Source organism: Lepidochelys kempii, chromosome 3 (genome assembly GCF_965140285.1).
Source record: "Lepidochelys kempii isolate rLepKem1 chromosome 3, rLepKem1.hap1, whole genome shotgun sequence".
Taxonomy (NCBI): Eukaryota; Metazoa; Chordata; order Testudines; family Cheloniidae; genus Lepidochelys; species Lepidochelys kempii.
The window spans coordinates 203,252,974-203,268,236 of NC_136382.1; the positions used below are offsets into that span (position 1 = coordinate 203,252,974).

The 15,263-nt window shown below is 43.9% G+C and overlaps 1 protein-coding gene across 1 annotated transcript in view; it reads left to right on the plus strand.

Annotated features, from left to right (window-relative positions):
* The first annotated feature begins 4,283 nt into the window (after positions 1-4,283).
* Positions 4,284-15,263, plus strand: part of HAO1 (hydroxyacid oxidase 1) — a 47,040-nt gene continuing 36,060 nt past the window's right edge. The window contains exon 1 of the mRNA XM_073339672.1: positions 4,284-5,493. Within this exon, the coding sequence (XP_073195773.1) occupies positions 5,357-5,493 (137 nt within the window). The 5' untranslated portion in view covers positions 4,284-5,356. The remainder of the gene's footprint in view (positions 5,494-15,263) is intronic.

A 15,263-nucleotide genomic window follows, 5' to 3' on the forward strand; every position in this document is an offset into this window, starting at 1 on the left:
CGGCAATAACTCAGCTACTATAATGTTGTGAAAGCATTTTATGCTCTAAAGGAACCAGGCCTGTCTGACTTCATAGCCAAGGTGAGTGAAAAGTAAACAAAGAGCATAAATAGGGAAACCTAGCGTTAATATCACTCTGATTCAGTGATCAAGAGCCCTCGCTAAGAACCTGAATAGAACAGCCTCTCCATTTTAATCACTGAAGGTGCTTGAAACAAGGATGATAATTTTTTTTAAAAGAACATATGACTTCTGTCTTCACTGTCTCTTTAATCCTGGGAAAGGGCAGCGTTCTGTGGACAGCCTGGCTAATCTTTCACTGCTGTGTCACTCCCATGGTAACTCCCCAGTGTCTGCCAGGGGAACAAATGAGAAGCAGTGGTAGCTGCAGAATAGGATGTTAACATTGCCTTGATTTCTGTCCCCTTTCGACCCCTCCAATTACATCTGAATGTTTCAGTTGGATTGCTCTTTGACTTTTATCAGCCGTCTTTGCCTTTGTCCAGCGAGCTCTTTGCTGAGCCTCAAAACGCCATTGCCTTTCCCGAAGGTGAAAGCTCAGACTGCGGAGGTCTCATTAAGCAGACAGGAGACGTTCATCCTGCAGGACAGCAAGTGCATAGGTTCGTTAAAATAAAGGAGCCAATTACTTACAAGGAAGCCATGTCAGAGCTAGCGTATATATCTTGTCCGATGCAGTGAGGAGGCTGTTCAGTGCACCGGGCTGTACCTGCAAGAGGCCAAATGATGAGACCTATAGTCAGACAACCAGTTTTTGATGTGCTCTGTAATAAATTTGGAGGTTCCCCCCGGTCAGAAATGATCAGGTAGCAGTAATCACACACCTTCTACATCTCATCTGTAGCCTAAGAGGACAGCTGCGCTGCTTAAGAATAAGGAGTGTGGATGGGCAGACTCATAACCCCCCTGTTCTCATGTGCTGAGAAGCCGGATGGGATAACGTGTTCACAGTCAATGCAGAAAGCTCAAAGCACCTTTGCTGGGCAACATAAATGTATCCTGCCTCCCTGGCTTGAGCTGCCCCACCCTCTACTTGATGGTCTTGGGTTGCTCCCAGTAGATGAAGCAGACCCATCCTGATGGGGTACATGACAATCAGATACGGATCAGTCTTGAGCTGCCCATGGCATCTGGGACACCGATGTATGATATCGCCTGCTGCCTTCCCAACACAAGACATAACGTGAGCCCCTAAGTGTAAAGGTGTACTGCCACCCTAAGCTAGGAGGTGATGTCACTGAAAAAGCTGCTCATCCCATCCTATCTCCATCCCAGCCTGGTAGCCCCTAACTATGCTATTCAGAAGCATGTCTATGGCATTCATGTGTGGTAGCATGACTGCACTGTCCAACATTCACAATATATCAAACTCCTTCTCAAATTAGTTGGACCCCTTCTTCCAAAACAGTTCCTTACAGCCACAGGGCACAGGTGCTTGATGCCTTCTGCGCCTGACATCATTACAGCATTGCTGTTTGGGGAAGAGGGCGTGTTTAAACAATGGTGCCTCGCGACATGTTCTGTAGGCTGGTGTGAGTGACATCTCTAACACCTATGTCGGTGAAAGCAGGGCTGCTGGGGAGACGGAAAGAGCACCAAGGGCGATTATACATTTAGTACATTTTTTTAAAAGCATTTCGTTCCACCTCCAAGGCAATTTGCTGGGATTATAGCATATCTTTTCACAGTACAGCAGAATGAATTATTTGCTGTGAAAATGAACATGAAATAATGTAGCCATCCTTTTCTGCTTGCTGAATGTTCATCTATAATCAGAGGATGTACACAAAGATATATAGATTACATCTACATCAAAAACATGGGACAAATTCCGGCCTATCGCGTAAGTAGCTCCATAATGGAAATGCATGGATATTGCAAATGCAACCTTTGAAATAGCAACGTGCTACTGATTTGTGGCCAGTAACGACCCAGCCCTGCCCACTAGCCTTCCTTACCCACCTTATCTCTGCTAGGAACATGAATGATCTGTCTGAGGTGTGTTCATAGTCCCCATTGCTGGGTCAGGGTAGCCTATACATACGAACGTGTGGACCACGTTTTCTTATACTGAGGCTCCAACCAGGAGTGTCCTTCCCTGGTCGCCTGTCATGGGACAGCTGTGGAATGCTTTGGGAGGGGGGTTAAAACTGAGGTGGAAGGTCTCTCCTGTTCCTTGAGGATTTTCTGGCATATGGCTCTGTGCACAGAGCAGCCAGAATTTGGTCCTAGGTTTACCTTCTTAGCCAGTCTGGACTGAGCATTCTCCCCTGTTTTGTGTGTGTGGTGAGTTTGTGTCCCATAGTATGGGAGAGGAAGCATTGGCTTGTGCACCAAATAACTACTTAGTGACATAAAGGTAGTCTCATTTATGTGAGGGTGACTAATGAAAAGACGTAGTGGGTGGGGGAGGTGGCATGAACAGCTTGGGAAGAGTGGAGCAGCTAAGCTATCTTCACCAGTTTTGGGGCAAATTATCAAGATTATAAAGTGACATACAAAGTACCTTTGAATGCAGCTGCCTGTATTAAAATGCCTGGCTATCACACAGTATTTGTTCTCTGGTGTGCATTGGGATAGATAGCCTGTTTAGCATAGACTGTATGCTTTTGAAATAAAATAGGTAGGATACAGCTCCAATTTTGTATCATGAGGGGCGAGAGATGTCAATTAAACCATTCTGGATTTTGCTGGAAATTGACATGGATGTGTGACCTCCATTCTTTAGATAAAATATCTCCTGGTATAATTATACCTACGTTAATATTCATCTCCAGTAATTCCTCTCATGAAAGTTCTCAGCAGATGAATACCCATAAGAAGCATAAACCTCTCTCTCGCAAGCCTCTTAGATTAATCTTCTCTTCATATGGGAAAAGCAATTAGAGACATACAGCTTTCTCTCTAAATGCTGTAGCTTTCTTTAAATGTTTCCCAAGACTGACCGTATGGTCAGCACTACCCATCCTGTTCCGATCCCTAAGGTGTTTCTTAAAAGATGTTAGGAAATCCCTGCTGAATTGTTTTTCTCACTCATCGTTGGATGTTATACTCTGGACAGTGTATCCATAAAAAAAGATGCACCTTTAAAACAAGACAAAGGCACTGGTTTAAAAAACAGTCTGTATCACATTACAGTGTACTAGGAAGTATTGTGATTCAGTTTTGTTTGTTTGTTTATTTACTTTGCAGCCTCATTAAAGAAACATAAAGCCACTCTACAATGCAAATGGCCAGGGGACTGGGTGGCTGGCTTTGTTTTTTGATTACGTGCAATTCCTGATTGGATAGCACATCACAAGTAGATACTAGAGCCTGGTTCATCAGCACGTTACTCCAGTTTGAAGCGGGTGTCACTTCAATAGTGAAGTCATGCGGTGAGAAATCAGGCCCTATGTTGACCTATGGTGACCCAAATATGACCTACCGAGCTTGTAGGTAACCTTTAAAGTTCTACTGTACCTCATCCTATGACTTGGAAGGATAAGATTTTAATTCAATTCTAGATTTCTCCCTCTACCCCAAACAGCAATGGAAAACATCTTCATCATTAATAACCGACACCCACAGAGCAAGAAATTTGAAAACTTTAAGATACATTGTGCTTGTGAGTTACAATTCTCTTTGGCAAGCTGGTAAGAAGAAATTAATGTTATATAGTCAAAGTACTATGATTTAATTTCTAAATCTTGAATTGTTTTACAGTTATTACGTTTTGGATAAATAACAGCTATTAGGTGAGTTCATTTTATTTCCAGCTAAGGCATAAATCTCAGTTGATTGCACAGTTTCAACAAGACTTTGCAAATCATTACTTGTAGACAATGTCTTTAGGTGTAGTTTGAAAATAAATGCGAATGTTATCTGTTAAAATGCATAAAAGCCAAAAGTAGAATCCTGCCTAATCTTTATTTTGAGACTGCAACCCATAGAAACCACTAGTCCTATCATGCACTGCTCCTCCCAGTATGGAGAGAGATTTAAGGATAAGGGCCCGGCCGGCAAACAAACTGGGGTTGGTGAGGTCTTAATAATGTGGGTGAGCATGGAGTTTGGGCATGGGGGGAGGGAAGAGACCACCAGGAGTTGATGGGTGGGGGAGGAGAGCTAGTGAGAGAACCAAGATCACCCCCTCCCCCCCAACCCCCCCCCCCAGCAACCCTCCACTCACTGTTCTGACCCCCTCAACAACCTCTCCTTTTGCTGGGGCATTCAGCCTTCTTCCCACTGGGGTTCTCACAGGACTGGCCCCCACCCGCTGAGCTTGTGTCTGCAGTGGTGGAATGGGCAGAGGCTTCCGCTGCTCACAGCCCCCCCTGCAGGGGAAAAAAGGAAGCACAGCACCATTGATCTAGGTGTTGGTCAATGAAGTAGTGAGGGGCCAGTTTTACGTGTTACGGGTGATCAGTAGAGGTGGGATATATTTATGTTACAGAAGTGGACTCTACAGTGCTTGGTGCTGTACAGACACACAGTAAGTACTTTGGGGCACGTATTGTCTCTTCCTGTCCGAGTGGACAAGACAGGGTGGGAGAGAGGAAGGATTATTATCCCATTTTACAAAGGGGGAACTGAGCCACAGGGAGAAAGTCACTTACCCAGGGGCAGGGAGTCTGTGGTAGAACTAAAAAGAAAAGGAGGACTTGTGGCACCGTAGAGACTAACCAATTTATTTGAGCATAAGCTTTCGTGAGCTACAGCTCACTTCATCGGATGCATTCAGTGGAAAATGCAGACTAACATGGCTGCTACTCTGAAACCTGTGGTAGAACTGGGCATTGAGGCCAGATCTCCTGAGTAGGGGCCTTACCTGTAGACATCTGAGAATCCTCTACGTTTGTGGGTGTTTGACCCTGGATTTGGAGCTGGTTTTGCAAACTGCCTAGATCAGAATTTTTTAGTCTTTAGCACTGACAAGGTCTAGAGCACTGAACAAGACGCACGTGCATACACCCACAGAGTCCCTGACCCGAGGGACCAGCCTCGGTTAAGCATTTTAATTCATGCATCCGTAAAGTGCCAATATGTTTATTTTGCTTATTTATTCATTTTTTATTTCTTGCTTTTCCTTTTCCCCATGTTGTAGACCTTTTACAGTCTGGATCTGCCCTGAACACACTGGGCACGTCCCTCAAATTGTGAATCAGAACAGAATGGCAAAGTCCAAAGAGAATGTACAGATGTGCCAGGATTGTTTGCACATTTTAAAAAATCAATTCAAATGATTCAGATACTTGAACTTTGGAAAAGTCACACATTAATTATTTACAGGCCGAAAAATAGACCTTAAAAAGAGTGGAATGTAAGAAGAGACTTATCCTGTGGGGTCCGCAAAATGTCTGGAAAACCAGTTTGTGTGGGTGATTTTGAACAATATGCCAAGAGAGTTCTTCCAAAAGCAGTGTACGACTATTACCGGTCAGGAGCAGACAATCAACAGACATTAGCAGATAACGTAGCAGCATTTTCAAGGTAGGAAAAAGACAGAATCACTCTTTAATGGGTTGAAAGTCTTTACTAGGAGTGGAGCTGGTTGGGAAATAATTTTTTTTCCAGCAAGAAACCCTCCCCCTTCCCCCCCCCAAAAAAAACCCCCAGAAATGAAAAATTGTTCATTTCCATAGACTTTTTTCTTTGAAAAGAGAAAATAAATTAGTTTTTAAGTAACACTTTTTGTGAACACGGAATTTCTTGAAAATTTCCATTTAATAACAAAAAACCCCCGAAGTTTTCCATCCAAGATGGAAAATATTTTTGACAGTGTTTTTTTGACCAGCTCTTACTGGGAGCCCGATCGATTTTCCACTGCACTCTGTAGAAAGACTCCTATTGACTTCAGTGTGCTTTGGATCACCCCTGGGGTAAGCAGTATTTAATCTGCTAATTGAGATTTTAATTTCTACACTCGTCTTCACACATCTGCCATCAGGGTATGTTTCAGCCTCCACGTTTCAGCCTCCCGCGGGCTAATGAGAGATGTGGGAAAACTTCAAAACTGGATTGCACTCCAGCAAATTTGCAACCCCGGGTAACTGACACTCATGTTTATTGACTCAGACAAAATGTACTAACAGCAGTAGGCAACAATCTTTAGATCAGTTTCAACCTTCGTCAGATTCTCTTTGCGAGGATGAAATTCAAGGGGATTTATATCATATCTCAAAATAGTGAATCACTGCTCCTCCACTCAGTTATTCAGATGACCAATGACGTGCATTCCTGCCGGGCAGCTGAATCAAAGCTGTGTCCTATTGGTGCCCCCAGGGGCAAACCACAAAACCTAGTGCACAGTCTGAGTGGCTGGGTTACGTGCTAGACATCTCTACAAAGGCCAGCCATTACTGTTGGGTAGTCAGAGACCAGTTTTGTTGGGTGGTGGTCTCTCTTAGGCCTGGTCTATGCTAGAAAATTCGGTTGGCTTACCTTCACTGCTCAGGAGTCTGAAAAACACACCAGAGACCAAAGCTGCTTTTCTATCTTTGCTGTTCTCTTTTCAGTGTGTGTTTGTCATGTTTAGTCTTAAAAAAACAAACAAACCAGGATCAGACTTCAATGATGGCACCAGATCATCTAAACTAACCTTTTCTCCAAAAAAGGCCAGTTACTACGTCTAAAAGACAGACAAAGAGGGGCATTCCCAATAAACAACTCTGTGCAGCTACAGGGAAGAGAATAAGGGAAATGGCTAAAATGAAAACCTTACTCTTAACATTTTGTATTTCTAATGCTGAAACTGTTTTTCCTTTTTCTGTATCTTTAATAAAAGGTTAAAAAGATGTTAATGGTGGTGGTTATAACAGAAGAAAACCAGCCTTAACTTAACTTGAAATTTTTGGACCACACTTAGCCATTTAATATAACAAGGGACAAGATGTTAATGAAATCCTTGTTTCCTGATGGGCACAAGACACCCCGTTATCACTGTAACATGCAGAGTATAACTAATGCCTATGGAAGACATAACAGGTATGACCCTGCCTGTTACATCACAGGACAATGCAGATAGCTTATCTCTATTAAAAATAATTAGTCTTCAACTAATTGGAAGTCTCCTTAGGATGTTCAGCCAAAAGGCTCACACAAATAACTGCTCACTTTTTTCCTTTGCAAGTGTTTATTGGCCTATTCATATGTAACAAATATTCTGCATTATATGGGATTAATAACCTTGGATGAGTAAATACTATTATATCAGCTTTTAGAAAGGATGAAATGCAAACTCCATTAACAATGGGTGTTCCCACTGAGGTCAATGGGACTGGAAGCAGGGCCAGTATATTTTTTCAGTGTTACTTTTTATAGGGAGGAGTCTTTACTATTGGGAATTATTATTGGAAAAACCCAAAACAGCAGTTGTGGTTTAATACTAAGAAAAACTGGCTCCATTATGGTGCTATTCAACACTCAAACGCTCCTTTACAAAGGAGGGTAGAAATCCTTATCCACATTTTACAGCTGGGGAAACTGAGGCACAGCAAGGTGAAATGACTTGTCCAAGGTCACCCAGCAGGCCAGTGGCAGAGCTGTGAATAGAACTCACATCTTCTGCGTCACAGTCCAATGCTCTAGTCGCTAGGCCATCCTGCTGTATTATACTTAACATGTGAAGCTAAAAAAGTCCTTTCTATTAGAATGCTCATTCTCCATTTAGGTGATCCTCAGCTACTTACCTGCTCCTGTGACACTGTAAAATCGAAGAGTTTTCCACTGGTTGTGTGCTAATGTATATGTAATTATTAGAACTTATAGAGGCACCTTGAGAACATGAAATACTCCCATTCCCTTATCTATGCATAGCTATCAGGAAAGGTAGTAATCTGGCATCTCTAAGGGTACAAAGTTAATGTAGTTTGGGTGCTTTGTTTGAGAAGTGCAACCTTAACTGCATTCCTGGATTTCTAGTGTGTATAAGTATTTTTAAACTCTAATGTTTTTGAAAGGTAACGTGCACTCGAAACATGGATAAGTGTCTGCAACCTGAGCTTCACCGCAATGATGTTTTTCTGCAGGATTCTGAAGAGTGCCTGTTACATAGCATTGACCATTCACACCGGCAGAGGTTCTGCCCCGTTGTGTTTTGGGGCCTATGGAGAAGGCTGTCAAATATGTTTCAGCCACAAGGCTGAATAAGGACGGATGGTCTTGTGGTTCAGTGACTGGATTATGGCTCAGGAGTATTGGGTTCTCGGGCTGGGGTGGGGGGGAGAGAAAGGAATCTTACTTCTTCAGCTCACAAAGTTAGTGTTGCAAAGATTCATTAACACTGAACTTTATTTATGAAACCCCTAAACCTCCCATTGCCTTCAATGGAGGCAGAATTAAGCCAATACTTTTGAAAACCCTACCCTAAAAGCACAGATGTCCCTTATACCTTGAAGACAAAGGAGTCAGGACCGATTGGCTTTAAAATTCAGGTTTTTTTTAACTGCAAAGTAACAGCACAAAATTGAGACCGAATCAGCACTTGGAAAGTGTGTGGGAAATGCACAGGTTGCTGATTTGGTACATGATGCAATTATTTAGGTACATGCAGTAAATAGTTTTGGTGCCTTTAAATGTGAATTTCTTTGTTGGATCAGTTTATTTTTTTGTCAACTCAATGGCTGCATTAAGTGACAAATGATTAGAATGGTTATCAATGAATGTACTAGCAAGAGAGAGATTACTTTGGGATGTGACACAGGTAATTTGGTCTGGACCATGTGTGCTTCTGGAGGAGTGGCACGCACATATAATGGATTAAAAAATAATTGTTTTTGCTTTTAAGCAATGAGAAGTTTGAGTAACTTCAGATGCTTTTGACATATCAGTTCACCTAGAGTATAAATTTCCACGAGAGATCAATTCTTATGCTAGTCACAGTAACTTTCTTGTATTCTTTGATTTTTAAGTGATTGTTAACACTGATCAGGAACATGAGTCTGTATTGCAATAAGAACCAGGGGTCACATTCCAATGTCAGGACTTTATTGCTAACAGTAGCTCACTGTTCCTTCAGAGCCCTGGGATAACATGGTGGTAATTGTTGTAAAGGTGAGATTTTTAAGGTCAGAGAAGATTTTGGGATGTCCGAGCACGTCATCCCTACAGAACGTGACCTTTTTCACCTTGCATTTGTTTTTATCTCACGACACTGTGTCCTTCCAAGGCTGTGCTGCCTGGTGATTAAATTCACTCCTAAAGTTTTCTAATTACCAATCAGGACGAACAAAGAATGGATTTTAGGACAAGGTGAGGGTGTCTTTGGCTTGATGGCACTCAAGAAATCAATCTAAAATCTCTTCTTTCAGCATTTTAAATGAAGAGCGGAGGGGGAGGGGAATAAATCTCTGATAACCTGTTGTGACACACTCTGCCATGGACTTTCCAAAGGCATTTGGAACAAGAGACATTACACTCAGGAACACAAGTTTCAGAGTAACAGCCGTGTTAGTCTGTATTCGCAAAAAGAAAAGGAGGACTTGTGGCACCTTAGAGACTAACCAATTTATTAGAGCATAAGCTTTCGTGAGCTACAGCTCACTTCTTCAGATGCATATCGTGGAAACTGCAGCAGGCTTTATATATACACAGAGAATAACTTTCTAAACTACTACATGCTACAAGGGGCCACAGCAATGGTTCCCTCAACCCACCTAGCAATATTGTTAACCTATCCAACTATACTCTCAGCCCAGCAGAAGGAGCTGTTCTATCTCGGGGCCTCTCCTTCTGCCCCTCCACCCCCACGAACATGATACAGTTCTGTGGTGACCTAGAATCCTATTTTCGACGTCTCCGACTCAAGGAATATTTCCAAAATACCTCTGAACAGCATACTAATCCACAGAGGTCTCCCAACCAACACTACAGAAAGAGGGATTCTAGGTGGACTCCTCCTGAAGGTCGAAACAGCAGACTGGACTTCTACATAGAGTGCTTCCGCCGACGTGCACGGGCTGAAATTGTGGAAAAGCAGCATCACTTGCCCCATAACCTCAGCCATGCGGAACGCAATGCCATCCACAGCCTCAGAAACAACTCTGACATCATAATCAAAAAGGCTGACAAAGGAGGTGCTGTTGTCGTCATGAATAGGTCGGAATATGAACAAGAGGCTGCTCGGCAGCTCTCCAACACGAGTTTCTACAAGCCATTACCCTCTGATCCCACTGAGAGTTACCAAAAGCAACTACAGCATTTGCTCAAGAAACTTCCTGAAAAAGCACAAGATCAAATCCGCACAGACACACCCCTGGAACCCCGACCTGGGATATTCTATCTACTACCCAAGATCCATAAACCTGGAAATCCTGGGCGCCCCATCATCTCAGGCATTGGCACCCTGACAGCAGGATTGTCTGGCTATGTAGACTCCCTCCTCAGGCCCTACGCTACCAGCACTCCCAGCTACCTTCGAGCCACCACTGACTTCCTGAGGAAACTACAATCCATCGGTGATCTTCCTGATAACACCATCCTGGCCACTATGGATGTAGAAGCCCTCTACACCAACATTCCACACAAAGATGGACTACAAGCCGTCAAGAACACTATCCCCGATAATGTCACGGCTAACCTGGTGGCTGAACTTTGTGACTTTGTCCTTACCCATAACTACTTCACATTTGGGGACAATGTATACCTTCAGATCAGCGGCACGGCTATGGGTACCCGCATGGCCCCACAGTATGCCAACATTTTTATGGCTGATTTAGAACAACGCTTCCTCAGCTCTCATCCCCTAAAGCCCCTACTCTACTTGCGCTATATTGATGACATCTTCATCATCTGGACCCATGGAAAAGAAGCCCTTGAGGAATTCCACCATGATTTCAACAATTTCCATCCCACCACCAACCTCAGCCTGGTCCAGTCCACACAAGAGATCCACTTCCTGGACACTACAGTGCTAATAAACAATGGTCACATAAACACCACCCTATACCGGAAACCTACTGACCGCTATTCCTACCTGCATGCCTCCAGCTTTCACCCTGACCACACCACACGATCCATCGTCTACAGCCAAGCTCTGCGATACAACCGCATTTGCTCCAACCCCTCAGACAGAGACAAACACCTACAAGATCTCTGTCAAGCTTTCTTACAACTACAATACCCACCTGCAGAAGTAAAGAAACAGATTGATAGAGCCAGAAGAGTTCCCAGAAGTTACCTACTACAGGACAGGCCTAACAAAGAAAATAACAGAACGCCACTAGCCGTCACCTTCAGCCCCCAACTAAAACCCCTCCAACGCATTATTAAGGATCTACAACCTATCCTAAAGGATGACCCAACACTCTCACAAATCTTGGGAGACAGGCCAGTCCTTGCCTACAGACAGCCCCGCAACCTGAAGCAAATACTCACCAACAACCACATACCACACAACAGAACCACTAACCCAGGAACTTATCCTTGCAACAAAGCCCGTTGCCAACTGTGCCCACATATCTATTCAGGGGACACCATCACAGGGCCTAATAACATCAGCCACACTATCAGAGGCTCGTTCACCTGCACATCCACCAATGTGATATATGCCATCATGTGCCAGCAATGCCCCTCTGCCATGTACATTGGTCAAACTGGACAGTCTCTACGTAAAAGAATAAATGGACACAAATCAGATGTCAAGAATTATAACATTCATAAACCAGTCGGAGAACACTTCAATCTCTCTGGTCACGCGATCACAGACATGAAGGTCGCTATCTTAAAACAAAAAAACTTCAAATCCAGACTCCAGCGAGAAACTGCTGAATTGGAATTCATTTGCAAATTGGATACTATTAATTTAGGCTTAAATAGAGACTTGGAGTGGTTAAGTCATTATGCAAGGTAGCCTGTTTCCTCTTGTTTTTTCCTACCCCCCCCCCCCAGATGTTCTGGTTTAACTTGGATTTTAACTTGAAGAGTGGTCAGTTTGGATGAGCTATTACCAGCAGGAGAGTGAGTTTGTGTGTGTATGGGGGTGGGGGGGATGTGAGAACCTGGATTTATGCAGGAAATAGCCCAGCTTAATTGTCATGCACATTGTGTAAAGAGTTATCACTTTGGATGGGCTATCACCAGCAGGAGAGTGAATTTGTGTGGGGGGGTGGAGGGTGAGAAAACCTGGATTTGTGCTGGAAATCACTTTAGATAAGCTATTACCAGCAGGACAGTGGGGTGGGAGGAGGTATTGTTTCATATTCTCTGTGTATATATAAAGCCTGCTGCAGTTTCCACGATATGCATCTGAAGAAGTGAGCTGTAGCTCACGAAAGCTTATGCTCTAATAAATTGGTTAGTCTCTAAGGTGCCACAAGTCCTCCTTTTCTTTTTACTCAGGAACACGTACATGGAACGACGACTGCTTGTTTACCAAAGCCACAGCAAACGATCATTGCCTTGTGGCTAGGTATTAAGGTAATTCAAGTGACTGGCCATATCTGTTGGGGAAGATTGAGAATGCAGTCAGGTTCAAGCAGGTATTTATATTCAGTTAAAAAAAAAAAAGCCAGGAATGTTTTGTATTTTAGATAGAAGTTCAAAGGAACAAAGAGGAACATTGCCTCTGGAAAGCCAAAGTACTTCACTGAGTAGCAGCAAGTCACCTCATTTGGCATCTCCCTCTTCAAGGGGGATGTTTGAAGTGGGGGTGATTTATGGCTTGTGCTCACTTACTCTGGTCAGCATCTTCCTTAAGCCTGTCAGGTGTAAATTCTCAGTGCTGAGTGCCTGCTGCTGGAGGATAACCCTATACTGTGTCCACACAGCGCTGCACTGGGAGACTAAAGAATCTACTCTGAACATGTGTATCATGCTGTCTCCCCATCGATAGCAAAGGGTGATTGAAATATTTTCTTGTTTCTACTGCAGAGGGATCTCCAGAGAAGGGGGTGGACATACCCACTATTACATGGCTTGTTTGAATAAATCTCTGGAAATTTCCACCTGTCTTTCCCCAAAAGGTTTATAGGTTTTTAATGAGGATACGCTGGCTGCATTTGTGTGATGTCTGTCATCTAAGGCTCTCCAAGTGCTTTGCAAAAAAATAAACGGATTAAATTCAAAACAGCCTGTGAGATCTAATACGTTTCCTCTGGGTAACTGCTGAACAGGGCACAGCACCAGCCGTGACAGTTTATGACAGGAAGTGCAGAGCTGTAGAGAGAAGGAAGGTAGCAGAATGAGTTAGAATTTGCCTGGGATAAGAAGCTTGATTTCACAATATGTTTATCTGGCAGCACAGAGCTGGGGCATTAATTAGCACCGACTTAGAGGGAACAAAGGAGAGCTGGTTAAAATTTATTATATTTAAACAATTCAATGACAGTTAAAATACTGAAATTTAAAAACCAATAGGGGAAAATGTCAGTGATTTTTTTTCTCTTTTTATAAACCAAATATAGAACTGATTGAAATTTTTCAGGTTTTGAAATTTCAATGGAATTCAAATGTCAAAAATAAGGGGGAGGGGGGGAGAGAAAAGAAATTCCTCCTCCCTCCTCTTTTTTTTTAAACCAACTTTGGAAGCAAGCCACTGTGACCGTCCCCAGGGTACAATCTGGACTGTTTGAACAGCTGTGTCCCCTAAAATCTCTGGCCTGGAGTGCCTCTTGGCCTGTTCACACTGACTTCAGCATGCAAATTCACTCCCAGCTAAATAGGTGAGTGCTCTGACCAGTCACTTCTTAATTACATATAGGCCCACACCCGCTAATTCCCAGTCCCAGATCTTCCCCCAGAAATGTGCGTCTTGTCCTGTCCAGCACGCTACAGAACAATGCATGCTCATAGACAGACCTTTTCATCAAAGGAAATCCTATATGCCCCAGCCTTGCTATTCTAAATGGAGTTCCCCTCCACTCTAATCCAAACACATTGGTTAAGATAAAACAATAAGATGAGTTTAACAACTACAGAATGATAGTTTGTTATTACAAGTGACCATCACAGCCACTGAAATCGCAAAAGCTACTTTCCATATCACTGAGATGTATCGTGGTGGTTTCTCATCCCAACGACTGACAGTTTAGAACCGCGGATCACAGCACATGGTTGTGCAGGCTATATTAACTTGAGAAAAAGAAAGGGGTGGGGGTGCTCAATAGATTATTAAAAAAAGTATACGTGGTCTTGAATATATGTCCAGGAAATGCTATTGTTCCAGGGCTGGAGGAGCCAAATGTGTCATTTTCTTTATTTCATAAGAATGGGTGACCTTGTAAAACCACTGCTGAAACATGAGCATTGGTCCAACATCTGTCTAGAAGAGGCGTGGGAAAACAATGGCCCGCAGGCCGCACCCAGCCTGCGAACTGTTTTAAGTCGGCCCGTGAGCTCCTGCTGGGGAGCCGCACCACGTGGGTCCCGGAAGCCGCGGCACGGCCCTGCTCGGAGGGTCGCAGGCTGCTCCACACCTAGGAGCCAGAGATGGGACATGCCACTGCTTCTGGGAGCCACCTGAGGTAAGCGCCGCTCGGAGCCTGCACCCCTGAACCTCTCCCAACCCCCTGCCCCAGCCCTGATCCCCCTCCTCCGCTCCAAACCTCTCAATCCCAGCATGGAGCACCCTTCTGCACCCCAAACCTCTCATCCCCAGCCCCACCCCGGAGCCCGCACCCCCAGCCAGAGCCCTCACCTCGTCCCACACCCCAACCCCAATTTTGTGAGCATTCATGGCCTGCCATACAATTTCTATTCCCTGTTGTGGCCCTCAGGCATTTGCCCACCCCTGGTCTAGAACTTGCTCTGTGAAAACGTTTAAAGGGGAGAAGTATCAAAAAAGGAAACCAAAGAATATTCACTTTTAGGAGCCATGTAATAGTGACAGTAGAAGTCCAAGGGGCTGGGAACTGAGGTTATTCTCCTAAAATGTGGATGTTTATAAACAGCCACGCCTCCTGATTCTGCAAATTTAGGCTGGAAATCTCATGAAAATCAGCTTTTTTTAAAGAGAGATTTGGGTACTTCTGCATCTGTTCCTGGCCAGAAATACTGCGGGAGTTATGGTATTTTGGCACGCACGGCTTGATCCTCAGCTGGTGTCCTTCAACAGAACCACACTGATTTACACCAGCTGGGGATCTGAGCAGGGGTGCTGGAACAATGCATATAGTAGGGGTGCTGAGAGCCATTGAACTAAACTGTGAGCTATGTATATAATGGAAACCACTTCAGGCCAAGGGATGCTACAGCCACCCCCAGCACCCCTAGTTCCAGCACCTATGAATCTGAGCCTTACAGAATAAAGCACAGCCAAAACCTGA